This window comes from Triticum urartu, chromosome 2A (assembly GCF_056163025.1).
Source record: "Triticum urartu cultivar PI428250 chromosome 2A, HENAU_Tu73, whole genome shotgun sequence".
Classification (NCBI taxonomy): domain Eukaryota; kingdom Viridiplantae; phylum Streptophyta; class Magnoliopsida; order Poales; family Poaceae; genus Triticum; species Triticum urartu.
Genome location: NC_141874.1, coordinates 717,035,211 through 717,049,453, shown reverse-complemented (window position 1 = coordinate 717,049,453; position 14,243 = coordinate 717,035,211). Strand labels below are relative to the sequence as shown.

At 44.4% G+C, this 14,243-nt stretch overlaps 2 protein-coding genes and 1 pseudogene across 2 annotated transcripts in view; 2 read left to right on the top strand and 1 right to left on the bottom strand.

Annotated features, from left to right (window-relative positions):
* The window catches only part of LOC125534306 (endonuclease 3-like), a 46,771-nt gene extending 33,747 nt beyond the window's left edge, over positions 1-13,024 (top strand). Inside the window, exon 4 of the mRNA XM_087542273.1 lies at positions 12,958-13,024. Coding sequence (XP_087398399.1) covers positions 12,958-13,024 — 67 coding nt within the window. The remainder of the gene's footprint in view (positions 1-12,957) is intronic.
* Positions 492-8,513, bottom strand: LOC125532168 (uncharacterized). The gene is made up of 15 exons (XM_087545103.1): positions 8,117-8,513; positions 7,703-7,763; positions 7,121-7,262; positions 6,867-6,945; positions 6,705-6,761; positions 6,292-6,427; positions 5,585-5,662; positions 4,360-4,486; positions 4,103-4,265; positions 3,874-4,022; positions 3,695-3,793; positions 3,519-3,595; positions 2,985-3,158; positions 2,321-2,848; positions 492-2,083 (listed from the first exon to the last, which is right to left on the bottom strand). The coding sequence occupies exons 1-5, from the start codon at positions 8,136-8,138 to the stop codon at positions 6,724-6,726; spliced, it is 342 nt and encodes a 113-aa protein (XP_087401229.1). The 5' UTR covers positions 8,139-8,513; the 3' UTR covers positions 492-2,083; positions 2,321-2,848; positions 2,985-3,158; positions 3,519-3,595; positions 3,695-3,793; positions 3,874-4,022; positions 4,103-4,265; positions 4,360-4,486; positions 5,585-5,662; positions 6,292-6,427; positions 6,705-6,723.
* LOC125529907 (3-ketoacyl-CoA synthase 6 pseudogene) lies at positions 10,012-11,582 on the top strand (annotated as a pseudogene).
* Positions 13,025-14,243: the final 1,219 nt, after the last annotated feature.

The following is a 14,243-nucleotide window of genomic DNA, read 5'->3' as shown; positions in this document are numbered from 1 at the left end:
CCGTGTGTCCGGGCTGCCGGCAACTTTTCCGTGGATCCGGCGCAGCGGCGCCTGCATGTCCCGGCGTCCGCTTCCATCTTCGCTTCTCGACGGTGGCGAGAGGGAGAGACCTGATTTGAGCGGCAGTCTCGATCGCAGCAGCGGGCAGCGGCTTGGAAACGAACAGACGAGCGACTTAGCGATATGTGGCTTCGTGCTATGACTAGGAGGGCCTTTTTTCCACGATGGCCTTCTTGGCATTTTTGTGCTTTGTAACTAATGGGCTATACCCGTACATGCGCTGACGCATGAGGTTCCACGTTAATTACGAAGGCAGAACGGAATAGGGGGGGCGAAGCAGGTTACATATGTGTACGCAAGCAGAAATATTATGGAACTAGATTGGCAACACGCCTTGGCGCGAGGGTGCCGGTCCTAACCTTTTGTAACCAGGTAACGCTAAATCAGTAAGAAGCACGCCCTGAAATATGTAATCAATGCACGGTTCAACACGAAAAGCAATGCAAATCTTTAACCTCATGAATTTTCCAATCAAAGTACTTATCATAGAGTACAATTGAGGCACATCAAACTCGGCACAAAGGAATAGGCCAAGTAATGTTTAATAGATCAGGCTTGAGTAGCACATAGGCAGCAAGACAGTGCAAAATATTGAAAGCGAAGCATTTACACAAGAGGCTAGTGACAATCAGATAGCAGTCCTTCGCCAAGGACGGTTGAAATTTCTCGTCGCTCAAAGAAAAGGTCGCTGAAAGAGAAGTTGAGTAGCATTGGCCTGAAAGTGAAGAAAAAACCATATTCCTGGAGAAGATATCTCAACATTTTTACAACAATAGACATCTACAGTGACCAAGAAGGAACTATCAAGAAGGCAAGATTAGTAAACTAACATCAAGCAACATATTCCTGGAAACATTTAGCAAGATTAGTAAACTGACATTCTGTAGACCAAGGAAACATACATGTCTTTGACCAAACTAATTTAAAGGAGAATTTCTTTCAATCTTTGACCAACCTGTAGTTATTGTCACTCTTCCATCCACACCTTATAAAAATGAACAGAGTAAAATAACAAAACATGGTGCTTTAGTTAATGCAACAAAATATAAACCCTAACAAACATGAAGGCATAGGATGATGGTTAAGAAAGTCAATAGCAAATAAGTAGTGAGAAAGTAGGTCACCTCACTTAATCTACCTTCTGCAATATACAATACGATCAACACTTCTTTGTTTCATGTAAAAAACCAGTACCGACTCTGGGTGTTAGTGAAACAGTTAATGGAAAGACCAATGTTGGGGTTTGTAATGTTTCAAATAGATACTCTACATAGTAGGTGACAGATGCAAATCCAAAACTTTGTCACGAGACACTCTTGATTGTTGATCGGATGTTTTCCCTTTATTAGTACATTGTACAATTTTCTGGCTGGTGAGAATAGGCAACCAATACTAACCCTGTCATACAACAGTTCAGGTCCACAATGTTGTTAAAATCAATTCCATAGATCCATCAAAATAAAATGTTGTTCACAAACCATTCTCTTATGGAAGACCAAATTTTAGCAGTACCAAAATGATCCACGGTGCTACTGGTTTTACTAACGTGACGAAACAAAATCCACACTCTAAAAATGAATTACTAAACACCTTGTACAATGTACAATGTTCTCAATTCTACTGACTATGAAACATATGTTCTCTACGGGCTTACAACATTATAAAAATTATCTTATCAACGACTGCATTAAGAAAGAGAACAAAGAAGTCCTAGCAAAATAGCGGATGAGAGCACATTTTAGTATCCACATGAATGAGGTACACATGATGCCGGTCCTTGTACCACCTAACTATCATTTCAACTACAAGCTTTGGATCTTCAGTTGGATAAATCACAAGGCTTTGGTTAAAGTTAGATTTAAAAACTTTGGGCCTTCAGACAACAAATGTACCAGCAATCAAATGTACCTTCTGCTGACCTGGGCGTCAAGGTTGGGGGTGACGGTGACCTCGCCGTCGGGGTTGATGCTGCCAGCAACCTTGGGGTCAGGGTAGGGGCTCGCGACGATCTGGCCATCACGTCCTAGTGCAGTAAAGAGTAACATGGTTTCAATATTGTAACAGGCATCAACTAAAGAAGTGCACCTATATGTAGAACAAGCACATCTGTTGCTAGCTCTCGTCTCACATCACATCTTAATTCATTCATGTACAAAGACTAACAATCAATCATGGCAAGAATCTGAACCCCTTGGCTAACAAGTTGAACAAAATAGAGAAATAATGGATGGAGAAGAGGACATTGGAGGGGAGTTCATACCTGCAGAGGCGGATCTCAGGTTGGCGTGGGTGGCACGAATCGGACCAGTGAGCTGTGTGCTGCTCTGGGGCTGCGCATGATCCCGCGAGCCGCGTGGGCTCAGGGGCGGCCGGAAGAGCAGTGTGCCGCCGGCGGGCAGGCCGGAGGGGCGGCGGCTCAAATCGTAAAGCACTGCATGCCTTTTATTTGCTTCATATCAACTGAATTTCAAATCAAGAGCAACAATCTGATGGGTTTTAACCAATATATCTGGAAGACATAGAACATAACAAAGAGGTAAACAAAGCAAGAGCTCCAAAAACTAAGTAACTTGACCCAAGAAGCATGATAGCAGGGCACATCAAATCAAGAAGCAGAAGGGCATAAAGGAGTGTAAGATAGAAATTAGGGGGAGGCAGAGCAGGTCAGCATGCCTCTGAGGCAATAGAAGCATTGGGGTCCATTCTTGGCCAAATTCAGATATGCAATGTAGGAGTACGAACAGGAAGATCAGTTCGTCTGCACCACCACTATACATCTTCAAAGGCACTGCACAGCAAAAGAAAATTGGTGCACTAACTAAAACAAATAATAAATAAAGATTCATTTGAGATTAGCGATATCAGACTGTATAGAGAAGCTAACTTCTAGCAACAGAAAATTATGAGCAAGACAGATTATATACCAGAATAAACATAGCTTCAGTTATGGAGTTCAGGTTAACTGAGTTCATGCAGATGCCATCGTTATAGGTGAAGCGCAGCCCGGTCCTGCTGTTCCTCTTCCTGATGCTGTAGGGCGGCAAAATGTCCCCTCTATTGAACACCTCCACGTACATTGCGACCCTGGCCACGAGAAGCTGCAATAATAGTCCAGGGAGGGAGGAGATATATCAATAAGCATAATAACAAATGCCAATAGATTTGATACAATTGTACTGCACACTGTTTCCGAATGCCACAAATTTATTGCCTGAGTCAAATCTATAGTACCATTGTATCAAGTCAAGGCAATAAAGTCAAATCTACTTGCAAGTACATGCAAGGGCCCTAAGCACTCCAAAGGATGGTGCACATCATGCGAGGGCCCAAAGCACTCCATGATTTGATACAAGGTAAAATGATAACAGAGGACAAATGAAGTAGAACAATATGTACACAAGAAAGCAAGGAAATGGTAACATGCACATCAAAGCAAGTTAAACAGATAAGATAAATACCTAACAGAAGGGATCACTTCTTCCTGCCTTTCTTGCCCGCACTCACTGGGGCAATAACAGGAACAAATGGTTCAAACCTGAAAACCATGGGCACAAGGGGGAAAATCATATCAGGCAACAAACATGGGTACATTTTCAGTGGAAGCGATGCCGACTGGCAGAATAACAGTAATCACCTCTTTGCATCAGCTCGTCTTTCTCGACGATGTTCTTTTGGACGATCTTCTCACTAACCGAATCTGCCATCTCGCCGGCCTGTAATGGGAAGTACGACCCTGAAAATGGGAAGTAATGTGATCACAGAGGCATGGCGACCAAGTCTATAGAGCATAGGCAAAGAGGAAACTGAATTTACCTCCCATTTTCAGTGGAAGCGATGCCGACTGGCAGAATAACAGTAATCACCTCTTTGCATCAGCTCGTCTTTCTCGACGATGTTCTTTTGGACGATCTTCTCACTAACCGAATCTGCCATCTCGCCGGCCTGTAATGGGAAGTACGACCCTGAAAATGGGAAGTAATGTGATCACAGAGGCATGGCGACCAAGTCTATAGAGCATAGGCAAAGAGGAAACTGAATTTACCTCAGGTAACATGCCAACTGAAGCCGATGGTTTAGAACTATTCCCTGCAAGATTGCTGGATGCGTAAGTGGAGTTGCTGGAGTCATGATGACATCACCTTCTTCAATACATTCCATGAAGCTGTTGATATTATTTCTAGCACCTCAGCGTATATGTGGTTACCCTGACAGTCGAAGAACTATTGTGTAAGCATTTGTGAGAACAGGAATTAAAGAACTGTCTAGGCAACAATCATATAGACGATAGGATGATTGTACCCTGGCGGTATGTATCCGTAATGGGTTCATTATCAGTCCCACCACGGTGCTGCCATAGTCGTGAGACATACACACGGATACGCCAAATGGTATTTCCCTGAAGCAGGGACACAAGATTGAACTCCATCTGTAGAAATAGCAATCATCAAATATTAGATAGCCTCCGGAGAAAAGATTAGAAGACAGAATACTCATCAGAAACAAGAGATAAATAATGCAGAATGGGAAACACAAGGTGTTACATGGAATAACCTTTTTCAGAAATAATTCAACTCTATCGTGAAGCAAGCTATGAACAAAACAAGACCAGACCGTTCATAGTATATACAGTTATTGAAGAGCAAGTAGTATATAAAATTTAGAGCTAAGTATCATTAAGGGCTCCTTTAACACAAGCAGAGATAGCATGATCATAATATACATATAAACATGCTGGCAGTAGGAAGCCTCGTTATCCATGCACCCCAGAAGAAGGACATCATCCACACAGATAGGCATCGTTATAGATGACACAAGCAAAAGCACAACTATTACTAACTATTCTTAGGGTTTAATACAAAGCAAATCCACCTAAAAAGAGTACTATCATGGATCTAACATTGTATCAAGAAAAGAAAAGGAGAGACATGTACTAACTAGACACTGAAGGCATATCATCTCCTAGGATACTATGGTAAAACTACAACCCAGAATAAACACATGCAAAGTTTTCTCTAAATGTTAATAGATGCATGCTTTGACAATTTTCTAACCCAAACAAATAACTCAAAACCAACCCATGTGGATCTGGAACAACACATTTAAATCCTTATTAATAAGGGCAATCATTCTTAACAGTAATCCACAACTAAAAAACCAAGAATAACTCAAAACCAAATGCACCATTTACTCTTCTCCTAATTCAGCGATGGTGCAACATGTGTATTGCTCAATCTATATATCCAACTAATGTATAGCCTTCAACCATCTATGTCGATGCATCTCACCTCTAACTGAACTGTTACTACCCGAAACAAAAATACACTGCATATGTACCAAGAGAAGTAATCCTTGATTTCTCTTTGCATAGCAATAATGAAATTAAACAAAGGAGAACATAATGCTTACATAGACATGATAAACATCAGAATTAGATATTTTGTCAGAAGCATAGCACACACATGATAGTAAAAGCCCAGAAAAGAAAGAAAAAATGTGAGAGGAATGGAATATGGTGAGAAGCAACCTTAGAACCAGAGTGAGAGGGGCATCACATGTACGTGCTGCTTCCAAGGACTGCCTCGTTCTTCAGCCCATTGCAGATCTGAAAATAAAAGGCAACCGAGGTTGACATCAGAGAGAGAGAGAGATGGCCGGGGCGCTTTGCTCCCTGATGAACCGCGGCGAGCTAGCGTGCTGCACAGGAGCAAATGGATAGAATCGAAGCAAGCAAGTCACAGAGAGATATTTCAGCATCATTCATGTTATCACCTGAAGATTCTGGTATCATAGCAAACAATCTAAGAATTACTTACCAACAGAAAAACTATGTGATGTGCATTATTTACACAAACCAATATTTTCATATAGGGTCAGAGAGATATTTCAGCATCCAAACCAATAAGAATGAAATAATCTAAGAGTACTATCACTATAGAGCAACAATTTATGAACTTGTTGTTAGTCAAAAGTAACAATATGTTCAAGCAAAAGGCCTAAGCATTAAGTATAATTAAAACCCCACACTATATGAATCATACTCAAGATTCTTTTGCATAGTCAGTCAATCACACCACACAAATATTAATATTAATTACCAAGAGAGTATTTCCAATCCTAGCGGAATACTACCAAATTTAAACTGTCATAGGACATGGATAATATCATGTATATCGTATTATCAAGCCATAGTCCTATTGCAGAAAATTATATTACTGAGCATGATTTTCTCACCTAATATAGATCACAAAGGGTCCCAATATACTTGAGGCAAGTTGTTCAACAAATATTTTGGTCTGGGCTCAGAAAATTGGATTGAATCAATCGTGGAGTAGTTGCACCGAGTCGAGACGAAATCAGTACCTGCAGCCTGGGGATCAGTTGCTCATGCTCAAGAAATTGCTCTTTTTTCTAAGCCAAAAAGGTGCACAATCAGAACCAAGATAAGAAAGTATTTTTTTTCTAACAAACTCACAACAAAGAGTAAATCAACAGCTAGCAGGTGATTCACAGGATATGCACATGAAATAGACTTAGCTACAGGATAAATCATGAAATGAGACTGAGAGCACCAAAATAGATATGCAGATACTCTTCCTATTTTCTTCGTTTGCTAAATTAACATAGAAGAGCAAGAGCTTACATACCTTCTTCTTCCCAGTAGCTCTAGAGAACTGCATCTCTACCCCTTGGGACCCGACCCCCTGCAAATGAACAGATCAAAATATCAAATCTTGAGGGAATGACCTCGTAAATCCATGCGAGACTGTGAGAGAGAGGGGGGTGGGGGAAGTGGAGAGGGCGCTGACCGCTAGCTAACTTCGCACGGCGGATCAGATGCTGCTCACCGCGGGTCGTCCTCTTCCCGGAGGTGCATGAATCTACATCCTTTTAACAAACTTTTTAAATTGCATTTCAGTATGATCCGAATTATGGGCACGACTACCCAGCCATTTTGGGTACATCACTTGGACTAAAGATGCCATCAATTAGTACTCTAGTTTTTTCAGAGTGGGCATTTGTACTGTGGAGGAATTAACTGCAATCAGAGGATAATACATACATCAATATTAGTGAGCTGAGCTTGGAAAGTGACTTGGGGATTCTTCCGGTGATTATCGCCATACAAATCCAAACCGATCAATTTCTTCCGTTTGCCCAATTCTTTTGGGATCTCGCCATTGAGGTTGTTCCTGTACAACTCCCTGCAAATCAAGTTCATATTGAGAAAATCAAACCATTTTGTTCTATTCAAATAACAGAAACGATGAATTCATCGCAGGAGCACATACAGGTACTAAAGATTCACAAGACGGCTGAGCTCAGGTACTAAAGATGAAGGATTTATGTGCAAACCGAAAGATAACTGGCTGGCTAATCTAACTCTTTCACTTAATAAACCCAAGAAAGCCTGAGGCCTGCATAAAAAATTTCTTTAATAAACATACAACGGTCATCCCCATATAGCAGTTTCTTCTACTAAATCCCTATCTATCAAGCACTTCCTCTCATAAATAAATATGGCATGACTCTCTAATCAATCAAGCAACCGGAAGAACATGATGCACCAAAGAGAACTGCTTATTAGGGAGCCATACACGCATCAAACCTAATAAGAAAAATAAATTAGGGGGTAAGTAGCTACCTAAACACCCAAGATGTGCTCTGCGTACACGTGAGGCAGCAATCCACGACAAGCGTAGTACCTGCAAAACAAATTAGCCAGCACATAAACAATACAATGTCAATCAGGTGAAGAGGAAGCACACAAAAATGAAAGAAGCAAGAGAAGAAAATAAACGCCCAGCAAGCAGCCAAAATAGCCCAAGAAACATCCAAAGGAAAGGCAGAGGCAAGAAGAAGAAACCAAAAGAGGAATAGGAGATGCAAAAGGATCCAAATGCAAAAAGATTCGGGGGAGATCAAATCCACTGGGCCAATCCGCAGCAACCGGACCATGTCGAGGCTAAAATTAACAAACCTAACCTGATCCCTACGAATCACGATATACAGACCTATATAAACAGCGGGAAAGAGGAACCAGCGTCTCCCTCCTCACTTGCTCTGCTCGGTTGCGCCATGGCCGACCTTGCGGGCGGCTCCTCGGTGATCTGGACGCGCCGCCTGACCTGCCCGGCCACGGTGGCCCTCCCTATCCTGGCTCGTGATGAGGGGAGGAGGAGAGGAGAGGGTGGGGGCGCTCCTCTTGCCGTGTGCAGGCGAGGACGACCGTGACGACGCCGGGGAAGTAGACGGCGGAGGCGGCGGCGGGAGCTGCTAGGGTTAGGGGTTGGGTGGAGGAGGAGGGACGAGCGACTGCAGGAGGAGGCGGCGGCGATGCGGCGGGGCGAGCGGCTGGGAAGGGGAGAGAAGACTGCGAGCGGGGCGGGCGAGGCGGGACGGCGGGGCGGGGTGGGCGAGGCGGTGGGGCGGGGAAAGGCGGGCGAGCGGGGCGGGGCGGGCGAGGGAGGGGGCGCGAGTGCGGGGAAAGGAGGAGGCTAGGGTTGGGGAGCCGGCCCTTTTATACCCCCACCACGCGAAATGACCAAAATGCCCTGATGGGGGCATGGTATTTACATTCTGTTGCCATTACTATTCATTCCAGCAGTATTTCTTCTAAATCCGACGGCCCAGATCCTCCCACCTCTCGATCCAACGGACGAAAACGCATCAAGGGAACCGATCCAACGGCCCAGAATCACTGATCTCTAAGGAGCCTTGTAGGAACATCTTTCTCTTATTAATCGCTCACGAGGTACGACTCGATCGTTTGGGGGGGGGGGGGGGGGGGGGGTTCTCGCCCCCTTGAATCCGTCCCTGTGTGTGATTACTTATGATCCTCTTCGGATTAAACTGCATGTATACAATGTATGCAGATGAATATTTCTTCTCGGCGATGCCGGTTGTTGAGAAGAGGATTGCCCAGGGAGGCGTGAGGCTGGCGGCCATCCTCAACCAGATCTTCAGTGGGAAGAACAACAGCAGGCTGTAGAGCCTTTGAAGTCTGAAAGAAACAAAGCAAGCAATACAGGGACTCGCCTGCGCTAGCTACGAACTAGTCGTAAAGTAAGATAAAAATCATAAAACTTTCTTGGCCAAGCATGTTAGTTGGCTCAAGTGTCCTAATTTGTTGGGCCCTTCGAACCTTGTTAGCTGTTCCCTAGTACTCCCTCCGTCTCATAATATAAGAGCTATATTATGGGACGGAGGGAGTATTTTGTATCCATGTCGATTTTCTTTTTCTTTGTTGTGTTGGTGGTTGTAATGAGTGGTTGGTGTTTTATATATATAACGGGGCGGAAGCCTTTTTCGGTATAGCAAATGTGAGAAAATAGATTTTATTTTATTTTCCGACAAACAAATAGGTCACACGTATGCATCCCGGCCCATGCATGATCCGACCCAACCTACCACTTTTCAAGAAATAAAGCAGTCCACTAAAAAACAAAGTAGTTTTATGCACTATAGCAAATGTGAGAAAATATATTTCCTTTCATTCTTTTTCCCGCAAGCACAAAGCTGCCATCTATCGTTAAAAAATGTGTTTTATGAAAAAGAAAAACAGAAGCAAAAGTACAGAAAGTGCAAGAAAAATAGATATACCAAATTAGTTGGCTGGTTCATTTATAATCCTTTTCAATATATGTGTTATAATGTCTTCTTAATAATCTTTTTTAATGAGAGTGTTCCTGTTGTGCAGTGCGAAAAACATGGGTTACACACTAGTGTGCAACATGAAAAATATGCAAGTACGAAATATGGTTGAGAAGTAGGGCTGTAGGGTCTCAGATGTATGATCATTGCTCAAGGACTGCTAGAAATTTATTTGAACTAGATGTGATGTTACGTATTTCTAGCATAAGATTCTCAGTGTAAAGAAACGTTCAAACATATTCAAGGCCCTTGTATAAATATCCCATTGTTACTGGCCTTGGTTGCTATCCTCATCGACATATGCACACGACGTACACCACATTACCCAACAACATGAGTTCTCGTCTTAAACACTTAAGATTGCTATACCATCGTGCTGCCAACACCCTCATCCTGCGAATGGCCATTGCAACTACACTCGCAGGTGTCGTTCTCACAAAGATTACACAAGGGGCTGTCTCTGCTCACCAGATTGTGCCTCAGTACAGTGCTATATGTCCCATCCACCTATTCCTCGTCGTCGTTCTTTTCATCGTCACAGCAACATTCTACCTTGCACTCCGTCCTAGAACTGTATACCTCCTTGACTATGTTTGCTTTGTGGCAAGCTCCAAGTTTAGATACCCAAAGGCAACCTTGCTTGAGCATGCACATCTCTCGCCTTTGCTAGATGATTCTACTACCAACTTTATAGCTACTATTCTGGAGCGCTCAGGCTTGAGCGACCAGACATATGTACCACCTATACTTTCCTATATAGAGCGGAATTGTGGGCTTGATGAAGCACGTGCGGAGGCAGAGTTGATCGTGTTCCCAATGATTGATGAACTTTTTGCCAAGACATGTATCAACCGTGATGCGATCCGTGTTCTTATCACCAATTGCAGTGGATTTTGCCCTGTACCATCCAACGCTAACATGATTGTGAACAGATACAAGTTGCGAGGTGATATCCGCCTCATGAACCTTTCAGGGATGGCGTGTACTGCGTCAGTGACTGCGGTGGGGATTGCGAGCAACATGCTGCAGGTCATGCCTTGGGGATCATATGCATTGGTGGTATCTACCGAGATCATTGGACCAGTATACTATGCAGGAAATATGCGTTCCATGCAGTTGTCTAACATATTGTTTCGTATGGGCGGTGCCGCCAAGCTCTTGTCGACTTCTAGGTCCAAGGCTCGATTTCGGCTTGAGCATTTGGCCCGGACAATCACTGCAGCAAATGATGCTGCCTACCGGTGTGTTTATCAAGAGGAAGATGAGAAGGGAAACTTTGGGACTGCTCTCTCTAAAGACATTATGGGTGTCGCTGAAGAAGCGCTGAAGGCAAATATCATGGTAACCGGACCTCTTGTCCTACCGGGGTCAGAGCTTCTCAGAGTTTTGCTCTATCGCATGGTGAAAAAGGTGCTCAGCTCAAGGAGGGCGAGACAATACATCCCCAATTTTTGTCTTGCATTTGAGCATTTCTGCATCCATGTTGGTGGACCAGCGGTTATCACCTCAGTACAACATGGCCTCGATCTATCAGACAAGCACGTTGAGGCATCACGAATGACGCTACATCGATTTGGAAACCAGTTGAGTGCATCGGTGTGGTATGAGTTGGCATACATCGAAGCTAAAGGCCGGATGAAGAAAGGCAATAGGGTGTGGATGATTGGGTTCGGTGCAGGGTACGAATGCAACACCGTTGGGTGGATGTGTATACAACCATCTTCTGGTGCAGATGGACCCTGGGCTAGCTGCATCCATCGTTACCCAGTTGATGTCTCCAACAAAGTTTAAACTAAAAGGTTAATCACATTGACATCTACTACTACTACTGCTACTGCTACTACTGCTGCTGCTGCTACTACTACTACTACATCGACATCTAGAAGAGCACATATTATGATGATCCAACAAAAAGACATGACTTCTCAACTCCATTGCCCAAAAGCCAATGGTCTTGTTTAGAGAGGGCAGAATAGTCATATGTTGGGCACTTTAGAGATTATCCAAGCGAATGTTTTTCTCAAAGTCATTGTATCGGCTTTGCTAGTTATAACTTATAAGTTGCTTGAGGACTTTCTGTGTCTAATTCGATTCCGAAAAAAGTGCAATTTTAAAAAAGTTTTAGTTGGTGGAAAACACATTACTCCGTATATATTTGGATGGAGGGAGTGGCAATATGACAGGACGCTGATGTCTACTCCCTCCGTCTGTGAATAAGTGTACATCTAGTTTTTGTCCTAAGTCAAAGTTTTAAAACTTTGAGCAACTTTATATGAAAAAGTAGCAGCATTTATGGCACTAAATTAGTATCACTAGATACGTTTTGAAATGTATTTTCCTAAATTACCAATTTGATGTCATATATATTATTACTCTTTTCTAAAAGGTTAGTCAAAATTATAAAAGTTTGACTTAGGACAAATGGTAGAAGTACACTTATTCACGGACGGAGGGAGTATGACGAGCATGAGGACGCATGCATGATGTTGTGTGGAGAGGGTCAACTGGTTGTTTTTCATGTGGAAAGGTCGAAGGACATATATTAAGTATCACAAATTCTTGCAAACACACTTATACAAAAAGACTAAAATACAATGAAATTCTTGGGAGCGTCGAAGTCTTCTTCCTCTTGCATCTCCAGCGAGACGCCGTGAGCATAGCTCAGTCCCGCTTTTGGCCTCCGCCTTGGCCGAGTAAATTTTAGTAAACCTATGAGCTCGTAGAAGCAATGGCCGAAAAGTCGTCGATGCAGATCAAGAAATGCCGGAGGGGGGGGGGGCGTGATTCTGCGAACCAAATTGCTGCCCCAGAGAAGGAAACGCAAAAAAAAGGCTTGTAGAAACTCCGAAGACCACGAAAGCCGATCGAATCCAAGCAGATCCATTAGAAACCTAAACCGACTAGATCCCAGAAGACCCATGGGAGACACGGCTCCGCGCGCCCTTCGCCGGTCATAAGCACACCGGCGGAGCAGAAAAAGAACAGGAGAACATTATTCCTACACTGGGACAATGTTGCCGCCTCGCCGCCCCCAAACCAGACATGAAGACTCCCTAAAGTAAACTTGAGGGAAAAAATCACCCATGTTGCTGCAGGACAAGTCTGAGTATGATGTTGAAGATCGCCGCACCGGATCTCCCTGACCGCCGCCGGCTTCGCCAACACCACCGTATGATACAACAATAATTGGTACGTGGCGCTGATCTTCTCTGGTCGTTCCTCTGTCTAACGCAATATGGCTTTCAGGTGTGGGATGACAAGGTCATCCAGACGGCCATCAGCAAGTTCTACAAGGATGACCTACGCACCATGATCGACGCCATCAAGCTCAACCTTACTTTAAGTCTGTGTGTAAGCTATTTCATTTCAGGCTTCAGCATTGCCCAGGGAGGCGTCAGGCTGGCCGCCATTCTTAACCGGATCATCAGCGTGAAGAACAACAGCAGGCTGCAGAACCTTTGAAGTCTGACAGAAACAAAGCAAGCAAGACAGGGACTGGGCCTGCGCTAGCTATGAACTAGTCGTAGAATATCTATACCACTATTTAGTGTACCAATAACGCATTATATGGATCATTGTGTATGAGATATGATTGCACGATGTATTGCTCTCGTGCATAGGCACGTATATATTATGTACAAAGATGGGCCACGGACCTCAACTATACAAGGAACTAGGAGGCGGGCCCAATACACAATATGCACATAACATATATACTCAACCCCCCCCCCCCCCCCCCCCCCGCAGTCGAAGCGGCATCGCGGCTGACGCAAAGACTGGACCGGAACTCCTCAAATGACGCTGTAGGCAAGCCCTTGGTCATGATATTTGCAAATTGTTGGGAAGTAGGAACGTGTAAAACACGAATATGACCAAGGGCCATCTGTTCCCGAACAAAGTGAATATCCAACTCAATATGCTTGGTCCGTCGATGATGCACCGGGTTAGCGGAGAGGTAGACCGCCGAGACGTTATCGCAGTAGACCACCGTGGCACGGTCAACAGGGCAAGAGAGCTCCTGAAGCAGCTGGCGAAGCCACGAACACTCGGCGACGGCATTGGCCACCGCACGATACTCAGCCTCAGCACTGGAACGAGAGACCGTAGGCTGCCGCTTGGACGACCACGAGATGAGTGAGAGTCCAAGGTAGACACAATAGCCCGAAGTGGAGCGACGAGTGTCAGGGCAGTCCGCCCAGTCTGCATCGGAGTAGGCGGTGAAGGCGGTGTCGGCGGAGGCGTGAAGCATGACGCCAAGATCCATAGTGCCACAGATATAGCGGAGAATCCGCTTGACGGCAGCCCAATGAACATCGCGAGGAGCATGCATATGAAGACACACCTGCTGCACGGCATACTGGATCTCCGGTCGAGTCAGAGTGAGGTACTGGAGAGCACCAACGATGGACCGATAGAAAGCAGCATCCGAAGCAGAAGAACCATCCGTGGCAGAAAGCTTGGCCTTCGTATCAACAGGTGTGGCGGCGGGCTTGCAGTTAAGCATGCCGGCGCGCTCGAGGAGCTCATGAGCG